We start from the raw sequence: 23,789 nt of genomic DNA on the forward strand, positions 1-23,789 counted from the left end.
GTAGATTGTGGATATACCGTAGAAGGCTAAATGGGGCCACATATATATTAATGATTTCGTACAGGGAAGTGATATATTTATCCTTTTTCCTAGCGATTTCTCTTTTACACTACAGGGGCTGTCCCAAATAAAAAAACGGGTGAATATTTCATTTCCCTTTCGTATATTATTTTTTATTTTCTTATTTTTAAATAATATTTATTTTATTTTATTAAAATATTTATTAGATTACCCATAATTTGTCAAAATTTTCTATTCTTCTGGTGAGTTGTTTTCATTTTTTGTCGATTTAAATACTTTATCATATGTAAAGGTTTCAATCTATTTAATTTTTTAGATTTTATTTTATTTTTATTTATTACTATAAATTTCACTATTTCCTTAGAATTCACAGATATAACTACTTAACTGACATTGCTGTTAGTTCTGTTGTCTGATATTTCTTTCCAAATAGAAAGGAAAGTTGCATCAGAGGTATTGAGATTAAATTCTTTTGAGAGAAAAATGGTGCTTTTCTTTCCATATTGGAAAGGTCCATCCACCCAGAAAACTTTTTCTTAATATTAGAAACTTGTAAGAGGGTTGTTCTTTCCACCACCTCCCAGCCAACCAAATATGCCATGTTGGATGATACATATGAATTGAAGTCTTAATATGTCCTATGAGGAGAATGACATTGCTAGAGAAGTAGCCGAAACAATACTCATGGAAATGAAATTAGTAAGCGAAAAACTGACCTTTAATTGAAATAGTTAACTCCATGCTCATCAGTCCAGGGTTATCAAAAAGCTTTTAGTGGATGCGTTGATCTTGGTATGTCATATTTTTAATTGTGTTCCTAAGATAAAAAAAAACTTGACATTACTTCTTATGAACTATGGAAAGGGAGAAATCATAACCTTAATTTCTTCAATATGTAGAAATGTCTAACACATGTGATGCTACTAGATCACAGATTTTATAGTAGGATGTTGGCAAATTGTTCTGATCTTTTTACAAGTTAAAGTCAACTACTAGTAGCGTTTCCTCTAGTTTGAGAACATGTGTTTTGTAGGGAAAAAAAAATTACTAAGAAGGCACACAAACCTTATTAGAGTCGCTACCAGATGCCCTTCCTTTTGATACTTCTACTGGTTTGTTTTTTGGGGACGGGTTAGTGGGACACTTGTTATAGAATAACAATGCCCTTCCATATGAGAAATGAGCAAGAGGCTTTTAGAAAACTCGTCTTTTCTGAGTTATATGAAGGCATTAACTTAGGCGCAAATCTTTTCTAGGCATTTGCTTAGCGAGGGATTGGTGAACTGTGTGTTGTAAAATCCATCATTGGCTAAATAATCATTTGGTTGCGTCATTTGCGGCATTGTTCTTAGGGCTGCAACTCGGGTCGGGCGGGTCGGGTTTTGGAGAACCCAACCCTACCTGAGAAATATCTCGGGTCGGGTCGGGTCGGGTTTTTTTCCGGAAAACCCACGATTCCCAAACCCAGGCCCTACCCATGATAAATCTCGGGTCGGGTCGGGTCGGTTTTTTCACGTTGACGCAATTTTTTAAGGAAAATTCTTGTTTGGCAAGGCAACTCAACTCATAGAAGCAAAAGTTACACTCACATTACACTTGAATCAAACAATGATGTAATTACACTTGAATCAAACAATGCTGTAATCAAACAATATTGTAATTACAATCAAACAATGCTGAATCAAACACTTGAATCAACTCAACTCATATAAGCAGAAATTACACTCACATACAATAACAGTGGGTGTGTGGGTTTTCACTTTTAACTTTTAACTTTTAACTAACAATAGAAAAAAATGTACACACTATAACTTATGTAACTCGGGTCGGGTCGGGCCCCTTAAAACCCGGCTTGACCCGAGATTCATGCAGGCTTTTGAATGCTCAATCCGGCTCGACCCGAAACCCATGAAACCTGAACCCAACCCAGGCTATTTTCGGGTCGGGTCGATGCGGGTCGGGTAAAACCCGGCTCGAGTGGCAGCCCTAATTGAGCAACCAGGTGACCACCAATGATGTTTTGCCATGTGTCGCCAGTTGAGCAACCAGGTGACTTTTCATTCACTTGCCGTTACAGCAACTGGGAGACATGACAAAACTCGGTTTGCCCTCAGAAGTACATGTTTGAAATTCATCTTCCAATTATTTTTTGCTTGCAAGATATGGCTTTTTTGGCAAAAAATGTAGGGTTCGATCATGTAGCTCACTTGGTTGAGTCTTTCATATTTCAACCATGAAATGGCAGCTTAAGTCCCAGCTTACTTTAAAAAAACAAACTTTAGGTGGTCTTTTAGAAAGCCTAATTTACATGTAGTCTTTGTCACACTGGTTTCTTCTCGAGATTACTTCACCCTGCATCAAGTTACATAACAACAATGAGCTACAAAAACCAATCCCACATTACACATGGGATATAAGCCTACCATTGATCTGGATAATCTGAACCATCCAATCAAGATCCTGCACTCCCCGGTTACGATTGGCAGAGCCTCAAAGCCGGAGAGTAACTTTGAACCATGGGCAATCTAAATTCATACGCATAGGATTAGAAGAGTTTGATGCTTCTCCCTTGGATGAGTGCCATTTGTCACCTTTGGGTGAGTGCCACTTGTTTCCTTTTTCAACAAGCTTATCTTGACAGGGTTTTAAGGTTGCTTTTGAGGTGGTGTTAACGTGGAAATGCACTAGACAAAGGGTGTTATGGCTTATGCTAAAAGAGAGTAAGCAAGTGTGACAGATAACCCACTCACCTCTTCTATTATTGTGCTTACTTTAGAAACAACAGAGAATCAGTGTAACAGTAAAGCAGATACTAACATGTCTTACAAAGGGTGGATTTCGGTAGTGACAAAAGGCAAACATCTTTCATTGCTTTACAATCTCAAAGCTTCCTCTGGACAATTTCTATTGCCAGATCATTATCCTTTTGTGACTACATCAGTGGGAGTGGGACCCACTAAAGTCAAAGAGACTTAGTACTAATAGAGAGAAGAGGCTACAATAGTGGAATGGGTGGGATCCACCAAAGTCAAAGATACTTAAGAGTGAGAAGAGGCTATAATAGGGAAGTAGGGTCCACAAAAGTGAAAGAGACTAAAGAGAGTGAGAAGGGGGGCAACAATAAGTGGGACCCACCAAAATGTGTGTTTTTAGGGGTGTTCTCTTTTGACAAGGACGATGTCTCGAAAAGGTCTCACGTAGAAAGAGGAGTAGCAACCGGCTGTGAGGCCCACCAACTCTATCCAACTCATTTTGAAAAGCTTTGTAGTATCATGATTGCTAATTGGGGCGGAGTATTTATACCATTCACTCAGGGTCTAAAACATATTATTTAATTTTGAGTCCAGTATTGGAACATATGTACTTGACGGAATAAAAATTATAAAGTATCAGTATAGTATAGGAACATATATTTACTTGGCAGACAATGTCAAGATATTAGAGGATTTATATGTACCAGGCAACATATATGTACCTGGCAATTTTCAAAGAATCAGTATTGGAACATGAGTTTTTATATGGTGCCCGACCGTCAAAATCTTAAGGGCTACGTGGCAAATCACCTGCCCTTGGATTTTGATCTGGTCAAAATGTGCCCGTCTGATTCTGACGGTCGGGCATCATATAAATTCTCTTCGAACATCCGACATCATTAATAAATAATAAAGACATTATTATATAGATGATTGGAAAAACACAAACCAGACGTGATAATATGATAAGTAGGCACTCCTTATTTTGTTTCCCATTGTTTGGTTCAAACTCATAAAAGGGAACATGGGACTATTTCTGGACCTTTTTATAGAGGACTACTGTTAACCTCTCTTGATCCCAAAATGCATGGAAATAAATTAAAGATTTGACACAAATAACACTGTTGGTTTTCAATAATATTTAAATCCTACTAATCTAAACGATGTAGTAACCATCTTAAAATAATTTTCTCCAGAAAATGACTTTTGAACTGTTTTTCAAACTTCTTTCCATCAAAATTTCAACCCTACTTGGCAACTATAAAAAATTATTCCATGGAGGAGGAGGAGGAAAGGAGGGGAGAGACTTGAGAGGGCACGAATGGAGAGAGAGCATGAGATGTCCTTAAAAACCGGTGAAAAAATTAGGTGATATGCAGTGCGGAGATTGGTTTTTATCCAAAATCAAGTGAGCTATATTTACAATTTTGAACTACAATTAAGCCATATTTACTGTTTTGAACAACAATTGAACCATATTTACAAATTTTAACAACAGGTAGTGTCTGTAAGACTAACTTCAACACAGATTTCTATTTTCTAGTTAAAACATATGAATTCCATTGCATTGGAAAACAACGTCTATATATATATATAAGAGCCTCTTTCCAACAAAAAGCAAGGGGGGACTTTCCTCTAGGCTCTCAGACGGCGAACTGTGTTGAGCTGGCTCTGAGGAAGGTGACCTGCTACCTACCAATAAAGGAAAGCGTCGGAAAGAGGGTTTGGGGTGGGGGGTGGACTCTTCGATGCCTAAGTCAGACGCGGCAACAGAATGAGTTGAGCTCTATGTGGACCCAGGAATGATAAAAATGAAATGTGAGATGAGTGCCTTGGAGTTTAGCCGCCCCTTTATGGAGTAGTCCTAGGAAAGAAAGAAATTTTGCCTTTATGGAACTTTTCCCTGATTGGGTTGGTTTCATGGTAATCAGTTTTCAAGTTTATCTCATGTGGCGGCAGCTGCGAGTTCTAGGGTTTCTAGGGCTTCCAGAAGCATGGTAAAATTACCCCTTTTGCCCTCTCCAGCTTGTGAGCCTCAAGGTGCTATATGTCGGCTTCCAATTGGGTGCCAAATTTTACCTCCCAAGAACAACTAGGTGCATCACCCAGCAATCCTTTCACCTTTTTTTTTTTTTAACGAAGAATGAGATTAAAAAGAAATGTGTTTCTAGTGAGATTAAAGGCTGATTTCAGGTCACCAATCAAGACGGTTTTTTGTTTGAATTTTGAGTGCCGATTGTGAGGCCAAAACAAAAAATGAAGACATATTTGTTTTTTTATTTTGAGAACCGATTGTGATTCCAAAACTGATTATTAGATTGGTCTTAATTGCGGCAAAGGAAAACTTTAGTGACAGCACTTGTGCAAATTAATTTGAACTGGCATGACCAACTGTTGAAAGATAAATAATATAAAGCCCTCCTTTTTGAGTTTTTCTAAGAAGAATTTACTATTTAATTGGTTGGGTTCTCCACTCAGCAGCATGAAAAAATTCGTCCAATAGCTTCAGGCCGTGGTGGCAGATCAATAATTTATAGTCCCGATAGTTGGACTTTAGTTCTTAAAAACATGGGGATATAGCTCCTTTTTTATTAGGCATTCCACACTCTAGTAAGCGCTTCTATTATTGGCTATTGACAGTATCTTGAAAATTGTAAAGGCCATTAAAAGGAAATTAGGAAAGTACACAATACAGATTGGACTGCCCTATTAAATTATGGGAGTGCTCATTAAAAATAATTAGCAAAAGGGGATTTTGTCAATCAGTCTATACATTATAAAATTGGATTTGCTAGATAATTTACCAGAAAGTACTTTTGACCGAGAGAAAATCCATACAAGCTTACTTTTCAGCAGATTTTATCTGTTGAAGAAGAAAAGATTAAATAATGCCTTCACCAACAGCTTAAGCTTTTGGAGCAACTGGTTGTTTCACCTGGAATCAGAGCAAAGGTCATGGGTTCAAACCTTCGCTAACCCAAAAAAAAGAAGAGGGGCCCGCATGTGCCGCGTGTTGGTCAACCCTAAAAGACCGGCCACACATGATGGAGAGTGTCAAAGAATAAAAGATTAAATAACGCGTTTTCTAACAGCTTAAGCTTTTGGAGCAACTGGTCGTTTCACAATGTCAAATTCATTTGGAGTTGAATTTATTGATAGGGTTTTGTTAACGAGTGACCGACTCGCCTCCGGGGCACTCGTTAAGGTGTAGTTATTGAGCATTGAAAATGTAAATTTACAATAGATTTATTTAGGGATTAAGAGTTTTACATGGCTTTTGAGTCTTTTTTTCAAAAAGAAATATTAATGATAATCTATTTTTTTAAATAATAATAAATTGAACAGCAATTTGCCCTTTCCAAAAAGAAATATAATCTATTTTTTTAAATAATCACTATGATAAAGAAGGGAGGCTTTTCTTCCTTGGTGGATGCAGCATAATTGGTTGGGGAAAAAAAAGAAGTAGGGGTCGCCTTATCACCTACCAATGCACCGTAGTGTGGTGCCCTGTTATTACTCTTTCTTAAAAAGGCATTGCTACTTTTTTAAATGCTTTCTACCCCCCGTCCAAAATTAGGCAGCTAAGCAATTCTATATTGATGCCATCTAGTTATTCCTCTACTACTCAGTATACTGTAAGGTTGACAACGGCACAAAACTAATAAACCTCTGGATTGTGAGAATCAGGCACACGGGATGATTCCAATTCTGCTTGATTCTAGTCTTTGGTTAAAAAAAAAAGAATAGAATCAAGGGGCAGAATTGACACCGGGGCTGAAATGCTAGGATCTGTTTCCCGTCCCCAAGAGATGGTATTCTAATTCCACTTTGGTTGGATTGGATTTTTTTTTTAATTATTTTTTTCTCATTTCATTTAAGGGAATAGGAATTGAAATTTGATGTTGATTCTGATTCCTGATTCCTGATTCCGATCATCCAAATGTAGCCTTGAGCACGCTTTGTTGCAAGAGGGGCTCAATCGCTCCCCGCTCTCCCCCCGGGCCCGAAATTTTGGTTATTTTATTGGAAGCCATATTCAACTCTTTTGCACATATGTTACAAGGCGTGTTTCTTTTTTAATCAAAATAGTTTCCCTTTAGCCTGCAACTCTCCTCCAAATTTAAATGAAAGTCTCATTGTAACATAATTTCATATATTTTTTTCATTACTTCTTATAATCTTTGCAGGATGGGTAAAGTCTCTCGATCATCACTAAACGGCCACATTTTTAGGAAATGCCAACCCTATCATGAGCCTAATGGCATGAGAAGAACACACCCGGTCACAAGACAATCACACCACCCCTTCGAAAAAAAGAAGAAGACAATCACACCAGGATGCAACTCAGGTGAACATTTCAAAGGTAGAATAAAGAATGACACATCGATTCTAATAAAGATCCACCATTTAAAAAAATATTGAGTTGTAAAATTTAGGCTTGGCATATATGAGATATTGAGATCCCATGAGAACTTGATCGACTGTCCCAATGAATCTAGTCCATCATTTAATGTAGTTAATTTTTATTTTATTTATACAGAAAAGGTAATACTTCTCAATACCGTCCTTCAAATGGAGATCATTTCCCTCAACTATCACCCCCCATCGTAAATAGTTCAGGCCCGAAACACCAAACAAACAATCTAATATCTGTTTGGTTGCTAGTAAAAATTTTGTCTAGTAAAAATTTTGTCCTTTACCATGTTTGGTTGCATTTTAGCACTAGATTTTTTTTAATCCCACTCTTGTAATGATTGCTTCAGTTGTGACATTGACTCATTGTCCCCTCTTTTTCTTTAAAATAATGTCCTCTCTCATTCTCTCTCTTCCCTCTCTCTCATCCCTTCCCATATTTGGTAATGACACTCCTAAATTTTGGCGGGAATTTTAGGAATTGTAGGAAAAAAAACACCTAGCAAATCCCGTTGACTTCACTGTTTGGATTAGAAACTCCCTAGGATAAAAATTATTGGGAACCAAACAGAGCAGAGAACAAAAATCTTTAAATATGAGCAGCACAATTTTTATTAAAGCTCTGTTTCTTTCGACGTAAAATTGGGTGTAAAATTTGCTTTTTCGTCCTTTTTTACACTTATAAATGCGCATAAAATTTGTTTTACGTCCACTTTACATAGAAGAAATGGAGCCTAAGGAAAAGGAAAACAATAATGTACATATTATTGGATAATTCTAGACCTTGATCAAGCAAGATGAAATTCATCCTTTAAGATGTCTCTAGACTATGGATTTTTACACAAATCTCAATCTCTTATCAGATAACTCTACAACTTTCATCAAGCATGACGCAAAATTGTCCTTAAAGATGTTTGTATAAACAATGTTGGCTCTGGACCCTCGATCTGATACCTACTTCAGATGATCCTAGCCACCCAAGTGGCAGATTTTAGTGCAACCAATATCGGTCCCCCCTACTAACGTTCCATCACGTCACGTGTAAAGTATATATGAAAATGTGTCTAGTATGAAACAAACTTCAGCATCCAATTAAAGATTTTTTGTAGTGAGACGCAAAGTGGGCCCCACGCCTTTTGAATTTTCTAAATGTGTACAATGGTAAGACAAAGAATCTTCTTCGAATGATTGTTCTACACTTCTACCATATTCTAAGAACTAAAGCAAGTGGGACCCACTCTCCAGCAGCCGAAGAATTAGATAAGATTCACTTTTAATTCAACACCTGCGTGGTCAAATACATCTCAGTCAATACCTCGTGGCGATTACTTTCCACTAAACACTCATAATTACTACTTAATCCTAAACAAATCAAGATGCTGATGGTGGTTCCTAAAAGTGGCTGAACTTTTTTCCTTGCAATTGCTAGTGACAAACACGTGGCGCTACAGGCTTCCAACTTACGAGCGAGGAACAAGATTGCTAATTAAAGTGTGGAGAGTGTAGACGTTATTTGTTCAGTTCCACTCGTCCCCAGCTCGCTACCCTTTTTGCTTCACCTCAAGAGAAAACCCCTCTTTATGCTCTAAACTTTTCTCCTCTCTTTTCTCCTCAACACCTTGAGTAACCAAGTAGAAAGCATTACCTTTGCTTTACCCAAAAAACTCTCTTAGAGCTCCAAGAGAAACCTCCTCTTCTTGCCCTAGACTTTCTCCTCCTCTACTCTTCTCAATCCCCTGAATAACCAAGTAAAGAGTCTTGCTTTTGCTTTACAACAAAAGCCCTCCAAGAGCCCAAGAGAAAATCCTCTTTCTTGCTCTTAATTTCTCCGCAACCTTGAGTAGAAGAACCTTGCTTTTGCTTCACCACAAAATTCACCCAAGAGAAAACTGTTAGAGTTAATGCCCTAAAAACCAGTGTAAATTGATTGAATATCAATTAAGTTTTTATTTAATAACAATATTGGGTATTATTATTTGAATATGTGAGATGCGCTTGTGATATTGACACATACTTGTCCTTAGATAGCAAAGTAGGAATGCCATGCTCAGAGATTCACAGATCTCAGGAAGCAAGGAGATATGGAATTTCGGTTCTTTGCAGACCTTAAAAGTTCTTAGTTGGGGATAATATTTGACATCTTCTCCTGTATACAACTAACACCAATCTAGCCTACATGCACGTGCCATGGAGTGACTTATCTCAGTTACTCGGGTAGTTGACCTTAAGCTAGAAGAGTGGGTGCGACGATTGGATCGTTCACTGAACAAGATCACATTAGATTAGCCTGTGGACATGAGATAGTAAGGCTATTCTACCAAACAAAACCCTTTATATATCCTTTGACCTGAGGGATCATATTAGTTGTGGGCACGTCTTTCTTTCTTGGTCTATCTAACAGTGGTTTCACCAAGGATCACTTAAGGGTAGTACTGGAATGTTTGACAAACCTTTGAGATTAATAAGGATACCCAACATGGGATTCTCCGCCCAAATTATTGGGGATCATCTACAGTTTTTGTCAAGAGTAGTAGACCTGTGATATTACCTGGTCAGGTGGATTTGATAAAAGGTTTATCAAAGTTTTTGCGAATTCATTTGCGGGTCAAAATTGCGTGACTAAATGGTATACCAAGAGTGGGCCCAAGGGGGTAAACACAGTCCACCTTCCGTAGGACCCAACTCGGTAGATGAAGAATGGAGAAGGGACTTACACATATTGGATGTGATTAGGGGTAAGATGGTTTGACGGTTATCTTCAGGATCATGTCTCGTGGAGGCCGCTGACTCAATGCGATTGTAGTGTTAACTACAGAGCAAGATCGCAGTGGGGCTGCTTATTCGATTCTGCAGGATCTACCGTTGAACCCTTTCAACGATCACACTCACTACTCGTTTGACCAATATGTATCAATTGGATACGGATCCCGCATTTATAGAGTTGCACAAGCGAACTAGGTTCGTGACATTTGAAAGGGAAAGATGTACACATGAAAATGATGTGTATATATATTAAAGTATTTAATATAAATACTTGGATTAGTTAAATTTTAACTAATGACATAAAGGGAGTTATATATTAATAAAAGAATAAGGACATTATTTGTGAATTAAATAATGTGATAAAGTTGTGTGGGTCCATCTATGACTGTCCAACATAGTAATAGTGCATGAAATAACTACTTGGATTAGTTAAATTTTAACTAAGGACATAAAGGGAATTATATATTAATAAAAGAATAAGAAGGACATTATTTGTGAATTAAATAATGTGATAAAGTTGTGTGGGTCCCATCTATGACCGTCCAACATATTAATAATGCATGAAAAGTCTGTTGCTTTTTATGCAACGGATGATAAAAAGCAATGTGTGTGTCTATATATATATATATATATATATATATATATATATATATATATATATAGCGAGAGGAAAAAGAAATTTCTTTTCTTTTTATCTGGGATTTACATGTCACCATTACTCTTTTACCATTAACCCCTTTGCTGATATCTAACATCTATCTCTATGAGAAATTATTTGAGGGTAAAATCGTAAACTACATACGAAAAGTACCGACACGGGTACCTGACTATGACAATTACGGAAAAAAACTACCAAGAAAGGTAAAGACATATGACAGTGACGAAAGAACTACTTTATATTACTCATGCAGGACACTTGCAAAATATTGACGGATTCCGAGCACCTGAAAATGAACAACAATTATGGAAACCTCTATCGATTGGAGGGCTAGGATCAACCTATGGAAATGATTTTACAGGCACATCCGATTGATGTTGTGTTCCATCACATGGACGGTTTGGATCAACCTGTAACCCTCTATAGATCAGAGGGTTCGGATCAACCTATGAAAATTATTTTTGGGGCACAACCTATGTAGGCAGTGGCCCATCTAATGGACGGTTTAGATCATCCTATGTTACAGGCCATACCATACATTTTATTAAAGTGAGGAATGCGATCATCAAAATACGGTGAGTAGTTCCATTATAAAGTATGTTAGTGAGGACATTAGCATTATATATAATTTGAAACCATCGTTGTTACTTGGATGTTCCCACGTGGGTCGGGTTCAACCCGAGTTTGGGTTGGGTCGGGTTAAGCTTTTTCGCAAATCGAGTTGGGTTAGGTTGGGAAAAATCAACCCGAATTGGAAATCGGGTAGGGTCAGGTTGGGCTGTCGGGCAACCCGACCCGACCCGAAACCCGAATTTGGGTTCCATCTGAAGAAGTTCTGTATGTGTTTTTCTTTTTCAACATTGAAATAGTCTCCACAGTCCACAATGGACGGTTTGGATAATCCTATTGTGCGGGCCATACCTTACTTTAATAAAGTGAGGAGTGTGATCATCAAAATATAGTAGTGCAGATAACATTTCCCTTTGTTAATTGTTAGTCCCTGTTTGGTTTGGATTTTGAGAACCGATTGTGGGTTAAAAACTGATTATTGGTGACTCACTATTGGTTCTCAATATCCAAAACAACCCCGCTTGAGTTGAGGTGGTCAACAATTGGTATTATATCAAATCGGGTCAACCCGACCCAACCCGAATTGGAAATAGGGTTGGGTCGGGTTGAACCCAGTCGGGTTGGAAATCAGGTTGGGTCGGGTTGCTTTGAAAAATATGGGTTCCTCGGGTTGGGTCGGGTTGAGACCCAAGTTGCACCCTAACGATGACGAAACAACTACTTTTCCTTATTCAGTATGTGCGGGTCAAATTACGGAAAGTTTGATATTACGAATGCAGGACACTCGTAAGAGTATTGACGAATTCTGGGCACCTTAAGAGGAACAAAAATTATGGGAACCTCTATAGATTGGAGGGCTAGGATCAGCCTATGGAAATTATTTTACGGGCACAACCTATTTATGTTGTGTTCCATCACATGGACGGTTTAGATCAACCTATGATGTGGTATGTACAATTCTTTGTCGACCTGTGCATCGCACAGGGTTTTTTGCTAGTGTATATATATATATATATATATATATATATATATATATATATGGGAAGAAAAGAGAAGTAACTTTTAATATTAGAAAGTGGTTTTGAAGGCATCTTGCCATATTCCTTTTATTGGAATTCACGCCCTGCATGGGAGAAACAATCCAACGTTATGTAAAAAGTTTCCAAAAAAGATAATCATTGCTTCATGTGTGGTGTATAGGGGTGACAATGGTTCGGTTTGACCCCCAAACCGTACCGAACCAAAATTTGAATCGGTTTAGTTTTACCAAACCCAAACCGAAACAGAACCGAAACCGAATTTTCGGTTCGGTTTGATCCCCAAACCGAAACCGAATTTTTGGTTCGGTTTCGGCTCGGTTCTGGTTAGGTTCGACCAATTTTGCCACCTCTAGTGGTGTATGTAAAAGATAGATGATTTGCTAAATTTGCATGTTTTTCTATGGAAACAAAATTTGATCTTTAGTAATATAATTTCACTGTATATAAAGTGCTGTCTGACGAATTTTTTTCAACCACCGAAGCTACTAGAATTTTTTGTGAAAAATAATCCCAAGCATATTTCGTCTTTTGTTTCTCCTCTCTCATCTTCTAATTTTTGAACTACATCTTCAAGGTAGTTTGACACACACTAAAGCTCCAATAAAAGACAAAATATTCACTTTCTAAACAGCTGATTTAGATCAGTATATCGAAGAGAACAATTGTTGTTCTCGTTTCCTTGTGCGAAAGGATCTCATCTGATCAACTTGCGACGTTCGCGGCGATTAGATTGCGTGCGACGACTCGAGGAGTAGATCCAGCAAACGATCAATTCCGCGATCACAAATAAGGTATTTGACATTATATTTGTATTTATTTTGTCATCATAAGATTATCTAGTCCCTAGGAATTCTGGATAAAGGACAAAATCTTTAGAAAAATTTTGTTCTACGCGTTCTTTTTCCGCTAAACGTAGGGATTTTGCCAGAGGATTACAACCCTTCTAACAAAAACCCCTCTTGCCTTGCCCTAACTTTCTCCTTAAGAAGAACCTTGCTTTTGTTCTACCACAAAGCTCTCCTAAGGCCCTTAAGAGAAAACCCGCTTGCTTTGCCGTAGCCTTTTCCCCTCTCATCCATACATTTTTCCTTCTTCTTCAAACCTTCTCTTTCACATACAATCCCTATATATAGAGAGAAAACACATCCCACTTAAAAGGGCCAAGTGAGACTCACTCCAAGAATGAAATAGAATCTGTGATTTTGTATCACCAACTCAACACCTTTTACCTCCTTGTTTGTGACTTGCCTTCCTGAAAAAGAAGTATTTTTTAAGGAAAAGGGGGTGGAAATGGTGGAAAAAGGATACAAGGTATTTTTTTTCATTTTACAAATTTCCCCTTGGCTCTGTTCACTTGTTTTCTAGCTGCAGGAAAAGAAAAGAAAGGAAAAGAATCTGACGTGGAAAACTGGAAAGAAAAGGAAAAGAAAAAGAAACTATGAGAAAATTCATTTTTCTCGTTGTTCACTTGGCCGAGAAAGGAAAAGAAAGTATGCAGGCAAAGTGGTTTTCTCAGAAAAATGATTTTTTCATCCTTTTGGTGAGAAAATTTAGAGGGAAAGTGCAAGAAAGTTGGTTTTCTACGTCATTATTTATATTTTTCACGTGTGTAAATCCGCTTTTCCGACAAAACGGGTGAACGGCTGAAAATGTCCAATCATGTCCTATCACGAGAAAATTTGACTTACTTTCTTCTCCTTTCCTTTTTCGAGAAGGCGAGTGAACAGAGCCGTTGAGTTTATCATGACTTGGGCATCAAAAGTAGGATCTGATGAATTTTCCAATAAGGATCCGAATGTGTAACGTGGTGTAACGTGACCTAGACGTTGGTTTAGCTAATAACCCTGTTTAAGACGTTGCCCATACAATGGGTCAAATGTCGGCACCGCTGCGATTTTCTACGCTTGTTTGTGAATCAAGTCATTGAGTATGATTGAAACTTTAATAAGTCAAACCGCATCATATAAGTTCTCCAAAAGATACGTGATTGATTACAAATATCTATAATATATCTTCTCTAAAAAAGACCTGAAATACCTTCATTACTATCATTGGGAAGTGCATTTATCAGAGGAAGAATGCTAGGCACACTCTCCACACCATGATTTTTTCACCCTTATTGCTCATAGCATACGTGCTATGCATGCGGGGTTATCTAAGCCATCAATTTGGTGGGCTACCACACTCATGATCGGTACAGCGAGAAGAGTTAAAAACTTAAAATATCTCATTGGAAAGGCGATTGGGCGTAGCGTTTGTAAACAATTACTATAAATTTTCTCTACCAAGGCACGCCTTTTGGGGAGAATACTCTTATCTCGAAGAATCTCTCTCATTCAGGGGTAGAGCTACATGTAGCATATAAGGGGGGCAGCTTCCTCATTAACGGGCCCAACTCAATTGGGCCTAGCCCTCTTTAAAATTTGAAGCCTACCCCCCTTATGTATAAGCCTGCCCACCCTTATGTATAAATCCTGGCTCCCCCACTGTTCTAACTCGATTCCTGGATTCCAGCATTTTTTACAAACACACCCCTGGCACATTCTGCCATTAACTGTTGTGTTTGGGTAGTTTAGGACAAGCTTGTCTTGATGTGCTTTCCTCTTTATCTTTTCAAAAGACAAGTGGACTTCCACCTTTGATTGTTATTCTAGCATTCATCTTCTTATCCTGCCGAACTAGTTATTGCTTATTACTAAAAGGTTCATGTTTGTACAATGACATGGCGAGATTTTTATATGGTTGTCTTTTAATTTTATGAATTTGTCTCATCTTCACATTTGCCCTTGTCTTATAGATTGGTGGCGGCCCATGATTTGGGTTGATTCCCAAAATTCAATGGGAGGGGATAATCAATTCGTCCCATGGAAAAATGAGTGTAAACACATGCGCACATAAGATTTAGGAAATTCGTCCCTAGAAAAACAGGTGTAAACACATGCACACATAAGATTCGGAAATTCGTCCCTAGAAAAACAGGTTTAAACACATGCGCACATAAGATTAGGAGTCGGATTCGCCATAGTCCTTGAGTTCGCAAATACTCGTAGAAAGGGTCTAAATCAAGAAGTTGTTGTTTGAGTTGTAGTTCAATAGTTATAAGGAGTTATTGGGCGAGTGGGGGTAGTTTAGGTGGTGTCTTTGGAATGTATTTGAACTTATGGTGAATGAGAAATTGAGGCAAGTTTTCACCAAACAAAAAACCTTATCTAGCATAGAGAAAAACAGGACAACTGGATCTGTAGGAGAATGATCAAGAATAATGTGCAAAGGATGACAAATAATGAAATTTTTAGGGAGAAGATATTTTCACTCCCCCTGCATTACATGCACGCTCCCCCTTATAACCTGATTTGACGTGAAATGTGGGCAACTTTATGTCAAATCATGTTATAAGTGGAGCGTGCAAGCAATGCAGGGAGGGAAAAATATCATCACCCAATTTTTATTAATTATAAATGATTTACAAAGAACACAATCAGTGTTTTTATAGAACACTCAAAAGTTAAACATAAAAACACAGCATTTAACATTCGTTGACTTTTACATTTTGCAGTGAAATGCAGCAAATGGGAGAGCCCTTTCATGTCATTTTTGCAAGGACTCGCATCGTTCTAGCATTCCTCAACCACTACTATATGTTCTTCGAGTGAATTTCTTGCCTCATGGGATAAATTTACGAGGGCCAAGCCCAATGAGTTCTGTAACTCTCGAGCTTTTGACGTGTATTGGTTAGCTACCTAACAGCCCACCGTATCAACAAGCAGTTGCTTGCTGAACCTTGGTTCTCCCCCTCACGCAGGTTCCGAGTTAGGGATGGTTTTGTGCCTTTATTGTATCATCATCTTTCCCTTTATCTAATAAATCTGTAGGGGTCCCGTTAAACTCCTTACCCATTAAAGAAAATAAAATAAGACGATTCGGTCTGAGGGAGTTTGGGCGTGGCATTTGGAATGAGACAACATAAAATCTCTTTTACCCTTTGTTTTTTTCCTCTTAGAGCCTCCTCTGACCTGCATTGGGAAAAATTGAAAAATCGCTTTATTATGGAATGAGAAACTTTGTCCTCTTTAAGATACATACTTTAATACGCCATCGCTAAGAAGTAAGAATAGTCTCACTCTCTCGCTCGCCGGTCTCCCTCCGACTATTTCGTCGCCGGCACCGATTCCGCTGTTCTCCGGTCATACACAGTGTGAGATTTTTGCTTCCTTATACAAAGAATCCTTATCTGCTTTTCTCATTCTCTTTCAAATACTCTCTATCTCTCTCTCTGTCTCTCTCTCTCTCTGTATTGTTTCTTCTACATACACTGTTGTTTTATCCTTGGACGCGGTAAAAGATTCTGGATTTCGTTTTTTTCGCTTCTTTAATAGAAAGGAAACCTAAGAAACACGTAGGAAAGAGAATTGTGTAATCTGTTTTGATTCACTTTCAATCGCCTTCAAAATTTCATTTCTCTGTTTCTTCTTCTGTTACCTTTCTTTTTCAGATCTCAAAAGATCTCCAACATTTCGCTTTCGCTTTCTCTTTCTTGTCGTCTCTCATTTCGGCTTTTCCTGATTTTTTGTCTCAAATTCGTACATCTGGAAAGATTTCCTTTTCAGGACCGAGAACCGATGGCACAGTGCAGATTGAGGAGGTATTTTATAATCCTTCCATATTGATACGAATCTCGAGGAGAAAAGAGTGTTTTATAGTGATTTTGGACGCTAATTTAACAATGTTGATGTGGAGAGTGTTTTTGCTACTAGTTTTGGTTATCTGCCTTCAAATTGAGGCGGATCCGCGCCGGATTCTTTTGGATACTGATGTGGATACGGATGATTTCTTCGCTCTCTTGTATCTTCTGAAGCAGAATAGATCAGAATTCGATTTGAAGGTTTGTGTTCTTGTATTTGGATTCTGTTTACTTTGTTTTTGTATCTGAATTGGTGATAAGTTAGGTTGAGTAGTTCGAGTTGCGAGTTGACTCAGCAAATTTGTACAACTAGATTTAAATTTTGAATAGATCGGAATTTGATTTGAAGGTTTGTGTTCTTGCCTTTGGATGCTTTTTACTTTTGTTTTTGTATTTGAATTGGTGTTAAGTTAGGTTGAGTAGTTTGAGTCGCGAGTTGACTCAGCAAATTTGTACAACTACGTTGAAATTTTGAATAGATCGGAATTCGATTTGAAGGTTTGTGTTCTTGCTTTGGATGCTTTTTACTTTATTTTTGTATTTGAATTGGTGTTAAGTTAGGTTGAGTAGTTTGAGTTGCGAGTTGACTCAGCAAATTTGTACAACTAGGTTGAAATTTTGAATAGATTGGAATTCGATTTGAAGGTTTGTGTTCTTGCCTTTGGATTCTGTTTACTTTGTTTTTGTATTTGAATTGGTGATAAGTTAGGTTGAGTAGTTCGATTTGTGAGTTGACTCAGCAAATTTGTACAACTAGGTTGAAATTTTGCATAGATCGGAATTCAATTTGAAGGTTTGTGTTCTTGCCTTTGGATGCTTTTCACTTTTGATTTTGTATTTGAATTGGTGATAAGTTAGGTTGAGTAGTTCGAGTTGCGAGTTGACTCAGCAAATTTGTACAACTGGGTTGAAATTTTGAATAGATTGGTATTCGATTTGAAGGTTTGTGTTCTTGCCTTTGGATGCTTTTTACTTTTGTTTTTGTATTTGAATTGGTGTTAAGTTAGGTTGAGTAGTTCGAGTTGCGAGTTGACTCAGCAAATTTGTACAACTACGTTGAAATTTTGAATAGATCGGAATTCGATTAGGTTTGTGTTCTTGCTTTGGATGCTTTTTACTTTGTTTTTGTATTTGAATTGGTGTTAAGTTAGGTTGAGTAGTTTGAGTTGCGAGTTGACTCAGCAAATTTGTATAACTAGGTTGAAATTTTGAATAGATTGGAATTCGATTTGAAGGTTTGTGTTCTTGCCTTTGGATTCTGTTTACTTTGTTTTTGTATTTGAATTGGTGATAAGTTAGGTTGAGTAGGTCGAGTTGTGAGTTGACTCAGCAAATTTGTACAACTAGGTTGAAATTTTGCATAGATCGGAATTCAATTTGAAGGTTTGTGTTCTTGCCTTTGGATGCTTTTCACTTTTGATTTTGTATTTGAATTGGTGATAAGTTAGGTTGAGTAGTTCGAGTTGCAAGTTGACTCAGCAAATTTGTACAACTGGGTTGAAATTTTGAATAGATCGGTATTCGATTTGAAGGTTTGTGTTCTTGCCTTTGGATGCTTTTCACTTTTGATTTTGTATTCGAATTGGTGTTAAGTTAGGTTGAGTAGTTCGAGTCGCGAGTTGACTCAGCAAATTTGTACAAGTAGGTTGAAATTTTGAATAGATCGGAATTCGATTTGAAGGTTTGTGTTCTTGCCTTTGGATGCTTTTTACTTTGTTTTTGTATTTGAATTGGTGTTAAGTTAGGTTGAGGAGTTCGAGTCGCGAGTTGACTCAGCAAATTTGTACAACTAGGTTGAAATTTTGAATAGATCGGTATTCGATTTGAAGGTTTGTGTTCTTGCCTTTGGATGTTTTTTACTTTTGTTTTTGTATTTGAATTGGTGTTAAGTTAGGTTGAGTAGTTCGAGTCGCTAGTTGACTCAGCGATTCGCACAACTAGGTTTAAATTTTCATGAGTTGAGTCAATTAGCGAGTAGACCGAAAATAGATTCGAGTCTTGGCGAGTTGACTCAGCTAAGGTTTTAAACCATTGCTTGGTATATACTTGTCACCAGGAAGATGAAATTCCTTTTGACACTTAGAATTTCATCAATTTATTGTGTTTCGTATATAAATTCTGCTTTGAAATTTTGAATTTGGATCGGTCCTTTTAAAAGTATATTCTTGCTCGATACTTAGAATTTCATCTATATATTGTGTTTCCTACATAATGCCTAGCTTGATACTTTAATAGTATTCTTGAATGAAAATGGAAATTGTCTGCTATGCAGTCAAATATTATGGTTCCCCATATATTTTCCTGTAAAATGTTATTTTGGTGGTCTCTCTTCCCCAGTGTACTTAGGAGATTTGTATTTTAATTGAAGTTGATTGAATAAGCTTCTTCTGATATATATCAGGGTGTGAAATATGCTGATATATTTCTAGTCATGGTTTTATATCTATTTTCCTGTAAAATGTGATTTTGGTGGGCTTTATTTCTCAGTGTACATAATTTTGTATTTTAATTAATGTTGATTGAATAAGCTTCTTACTGATATAACAGGGTGTGAAATGTGCTGATATATTTCTCGTATTCGAAATGCCTTCACTCTCCTTGTCAGCAATTTGGCACGTGACAAAGGAGTTTAAATTTCCAACTAATGTCCTGCAGAAAAGAAAAATATCATGTGTATTATTATATATTTAATGATCAAATCATGTACAACCAACTGTATGAGAGCCATCTAACACTGACATCAACATGCTATTTTGACACTCCTGTATGCATGCAATAGTAATTTATGCGATTGTCACAACATACACAAGAAATAACAACTCCGCCGGTCAACCGAACATGAAGAAAGAATGCAAGAAGCTGTCTAATAATTTTTATTTGCATAATTTTATGCAATTCATTGAGTGGTACAAATAAAGGAAGAGTTAATTTCAAAATTCCACTTTCTTTAAGTGGACCCTAAAATTTAAAGTGTATTATTTTCAAATTTTATATCCTAACAGTACTACCATATTGCAGGCTATTACTATCAATGCAAATGCATGGACAAATTCTGGGCATTCTGTGAATCAAATATATGACATTCTTTATATGATGGATAGAGATGACATTCCAGTTGGAGTAGGGGGTGAAGGTGGAATATTACCAGATGGTACTATACTCCCAGATGTTGGTGGATATCTTCCACTAATTGAACAGGTAACAACTAAAATCTTGTTTATGTCTGGCATATCTCAAACTACGTATCTACAGAAATAATTTTGAATATCTTGACTAATTTCCAGCATAATATCCTAATACCTTTTCCTGAACAGTCATCATCACATGTTTGATATAGTTTTAGGAAGGATTTTGCATTGAAATCTTAGCATAGAAGTTCTATTTACTCCAGTCACATCCATCCTTTTTTTGTTCTCAATTGTTACTAACAGTTCAGTTTCCAACAGGGTATTTCAACAGTAGGAGGTTGTCGGTACAGACAGGCTATTCCTTTAGGACTTGGAGGACTGTTAGATATAGATACTAATTATGGCATACGAAGAGGCTTCCTTCCACAGGTACAAAATACTTCGCGTGTAGTTGTGAAATCGATTTTTTATGGTCTAACCTTCCTGTTCTACTTTCCATCTTTATATTATAAATTAAATTTACAGGACTCATGGATATGCGGAAGTAGTGCACACTAAAATTATTTTTCCATTTCTAGTGTTTGGTATATTTAGATTTTTATCACGGGTTATTCTTTCCAATGCCGTCCACTGAAGTGGCTCCCTCTGCCACATAGTAGCTTTGAATTACTGTCTGTGGAGCACTTTGAATCTCCTATTTGCTCAATCATTTGATTTACTTTGAAATAATTGCCATTTTGGAGTCATGGTTGTTTAAATTTCACTTCTAAAAACTTGTTTCTGATTGATTGTATAATACAGTGGCTTTCTGTCTGACATCTGATATGCTTCAATTATTCTATTTTGTTTCCGTTACTAATATCCTTACTGTCTATAGTCTACTCAAAGTATCATGAACTCTATTGAAATTTAAAGATTTCTTTTATATTTAGTTAAAAAATACACCAACCTTCGATTGTTCTGGTTCATTGCTGTTCTATGAGCGAATTCCTTGAAAGTTACGATTTCTTGAAGGCTTAACCTTGGCAGCTTTTCGTCTAGCGTGGGATAAGATATATAAGAACAGTAGAAAATTTATAGCTAAAAATGTGGTTTGAATTTTTTGTGAGAAAATTTAATTTATGGCTTATAAACAATTCTCAAATAAATCTTTAAGGCTTCTGTCCTCCTGAAATCGCAGCAAGGGTCATAATTTTAATGCCATGGATTCTTTTCCATCTTATCCAGTGAACGGAAGTCTTTTGCTTACTTGTTGCAACTGCCTATTGTATATGTTGATCAATTAATAAAACTCCCTGTGTTGAATGTTAGGTTTTTCTTTAAAATTTTTAGTTTTAGCCTCTGAACAGAAGTCCTCTGCTTACTTGTTGCAACTGCCTATTGTATATGTTGATCAATCAATACTATTTTCTATTTTAAATGTTTAAAATTTTTAGTTTTAGCCTTTTTGATGCTTTGTCGTGGTAATTGAAATTGATTTCATGAAGGTGCATTGGCTCGAAGGACCAAAATATGGTTTGTGCAAGGTGAAGTTAAAGGATAGGGAAATTTGCATTATGGAACGAGAAGAGTTAATTGTAATGACCTAAACTTTTATTTAGTTCTAATAGGAATGGTGCAGGGAAGATGTTTTGAGGCTTGAAAGAAGAAATTAAATATAAACTAAAGAAAGAAAAGGAGAGTCGAGGCAATATCTCAAAAGGTAAGGCATCCATGTATCAAAATCCTTGCTCTTGCAAATGTGCAAACACTATGATATAATTTACCCCAATGCCTAATCTACCATCCAATGATCAAATCTTATCAGATACTGTTAAAGTATAAAATATTAAATACTGCCCTTCTCCAACAGCTTAAGCTTTTGGAGAAGTCGGGAAGTTTCTAACAGATACGATATATTCTAAACCTACTGATTTATTCAACTCTATTGGGACCCGTCTAGGCACGTAACATTCCACCTAGCTTGAAATCAACCTTGTCTTCAAGGTTGGATATTAAGAATTGGCCCATTGGTGAAAAATAAGATCTAGCGCATGACTTTCCGAAATTCTCCTCTCTTCTCTTTTTTTTTTCTCGCTCCCTTTTTTCTTCTCTTCTTCTTGTGATTTGTCACTATTTCGTATATCGTCATCTAGGGCCGCGACAGCTGTATCTTGAAATGGATCTCATCTTGTTGTTTATCAAAGCTCTTCTGCCATGCTTTCTTGAAATGATTTAGATTTTGATGCATGAATGATCGTAGATGAGGTTTTTCCAATGGCGTTGGACAATTTGGGATGAACGACAGATTTTCTTGGCGGCGAACTTGTCGAACTCGACAATACTGAAAATCATCGATGCCTTTCTTTTTTATATTTTTCTTTATTCCTATTTTCTTTCTTTCATTTTCGCGCATTTCCTTCATCACCATACTGATTTTGTTCAAGCCTTCCGCAAATCTCCGGTGCTCCTCTATCAATTTCAAAAATAGTACTTTGATCTCCAGAAAATCATCACGCATGGAATTCAAAATCTCCCAAGATGCAGCCATGACGCAGGATCAACCGCTCTTTTACCACTTGTTACGAACTTGAATTCGTTTGTAACGTGATTGATCTTCTTTGAGGGAAGATCAGCCTCTTGATCCACTTAGAGGGAAGGATCAGCCCTCAAAGACACAATTTCTAGGATAATGTCTTCATTCTCTTCCATTAACAGTAACACGTGCTTATATAAAGCACTTAAAGATAAACATAGAAAGATCTAGAAAGATCTTATGATAAGAATGGAAATAACTAAATAAAGATTAACCTAATATTGACTGGTATACAAATCAATCATAGTTGCTTAATCTACCCTGATGCCTAATCTACCATCCAATGATCAAATCTTAGAAGATATGATATATTCTAAATCTACTAATTTATTCGACTCTAGTTGGACCCGTCTAGGCACGTAACAACTACACGGGTCACTTGAATAATACTTCATATGTACATGTATGCGTATATAAAGATAGTAAAAGGGGGTATTCATATAAAGAACATGGGGTGTCATTCTCTCTCTCCACTGGGAGATGATAGTGTTTTTCATAGGATTTATTGCTACTCATGCCATCATTCTCTCTTCTAGTATCTCCAAGTGTTGTCACCAAAACCTTTCCTGGGATTGTCAACTCCTCCCGGGAAGCCCTCTTATTAACCCTCCCTGAGGAGCTGTAAGAGATGAGAAGGATTATAGAAACAAGACTTGGTATGGTTTTGGAAAAAAGGATTTTGTAGTAGACCTATAGCAGATCATATAGCACCACTATATATATATATATATATATATATATATATATATATATATATATAGAGAGAGAGAGAGAGAGAGAGCGAGAGAGAGAGAGAGAGAGAGAACAGTTCCTGCGCTCAAGCGTAGATAGCTTATCTGCGCTCGAGTGCAGGAAACAAGGGTGGGCCCACATTTTTTGGGTGATCCTAAGCATTCATTTGAAAGGCCCCATCGTGGATGGGGGGTGTACCAAAAATCAGCTCCATTGGACCATCTTAAGGTGTCCATTTGTGGGGGAGAAAATGGAAAGATACTGTTTGTCCACAAATCTGCTCATTTTTTAACCCCACAAATGGAAGGGTTAGGATGATTCAATGGAGCTGATTTTTGGTACACACCCCATCCATGATGGAGCCTTTGAAATGAATGCTTAGGATCACCCAAAAATGTGGGCCCACCATGTTTTTTGCACTCGAGCGCAGGAAATGTTTCCTCATATATATATAT

At 37.1% G+C, this 23,789-nt stretch overlaps 1 protein-coding gene across 4 annotated transcripts in view; it reads left to right on the forward strand.

Moving 5' to 3' along the window:
* Nucleotides 1–16,284: 16,284 nt before the first annotated feature.
* NSH3 (inosine-uridine preferring nucleoside hydrolase family protein) overlaps nucleotides 16,285–23,789 on the forward strand; it is a 32,065-nt gene continuing 24,560 nt past the window's right edge. The window contains exons 1-4 of one of the 4 annotated variants that reach the window (XM_077363100.1): nucleotides 16,285–16,413; nucleotides 16,826–17,100; nucleotides 19,918–20,097; nucleotides 20,346–20,456. In XM_077363100.1, coding sequence (XP_077219215.1) covers nucleotides 16,942–17,100; nucleotides 19,918–20,097; nucleotides 20,346–20,456 — 450 coding nt within the window. In that variant the 5' untranslated portion in view covers nucleotides 16,285–16,413; nucleotides 16,826–16,941. Of the gene's footprint in view, nucleotides 17,101–18,721; nucleotides 18,729–19,917; nucleotides 20,098–20,345; nucleotides 20,457–23,789 lie in introns of those variants that run through there. The other 3 variants (XM_077363099.1, XM_077363101.1, XM_077363102.1) reach the window with 3 other exon arrangements.

Source organism: Tasmannia lanceolata, unplaced genomic scaffold (assembly GCF_043159265.1).
Source record: "Tasmannia lanceolata isolate RefF3 unplaced genomic scaffold, GAP_Taslan_0.1 ptg000019l, whole genome shotgun sequence".
Lineage (NCBI taxonomy): Eukaryota > Viridiplantae > Streptophyta > Magnoliopsida > Canellales > Winteraceae > Tasmannia > Tasmannia lanceolata.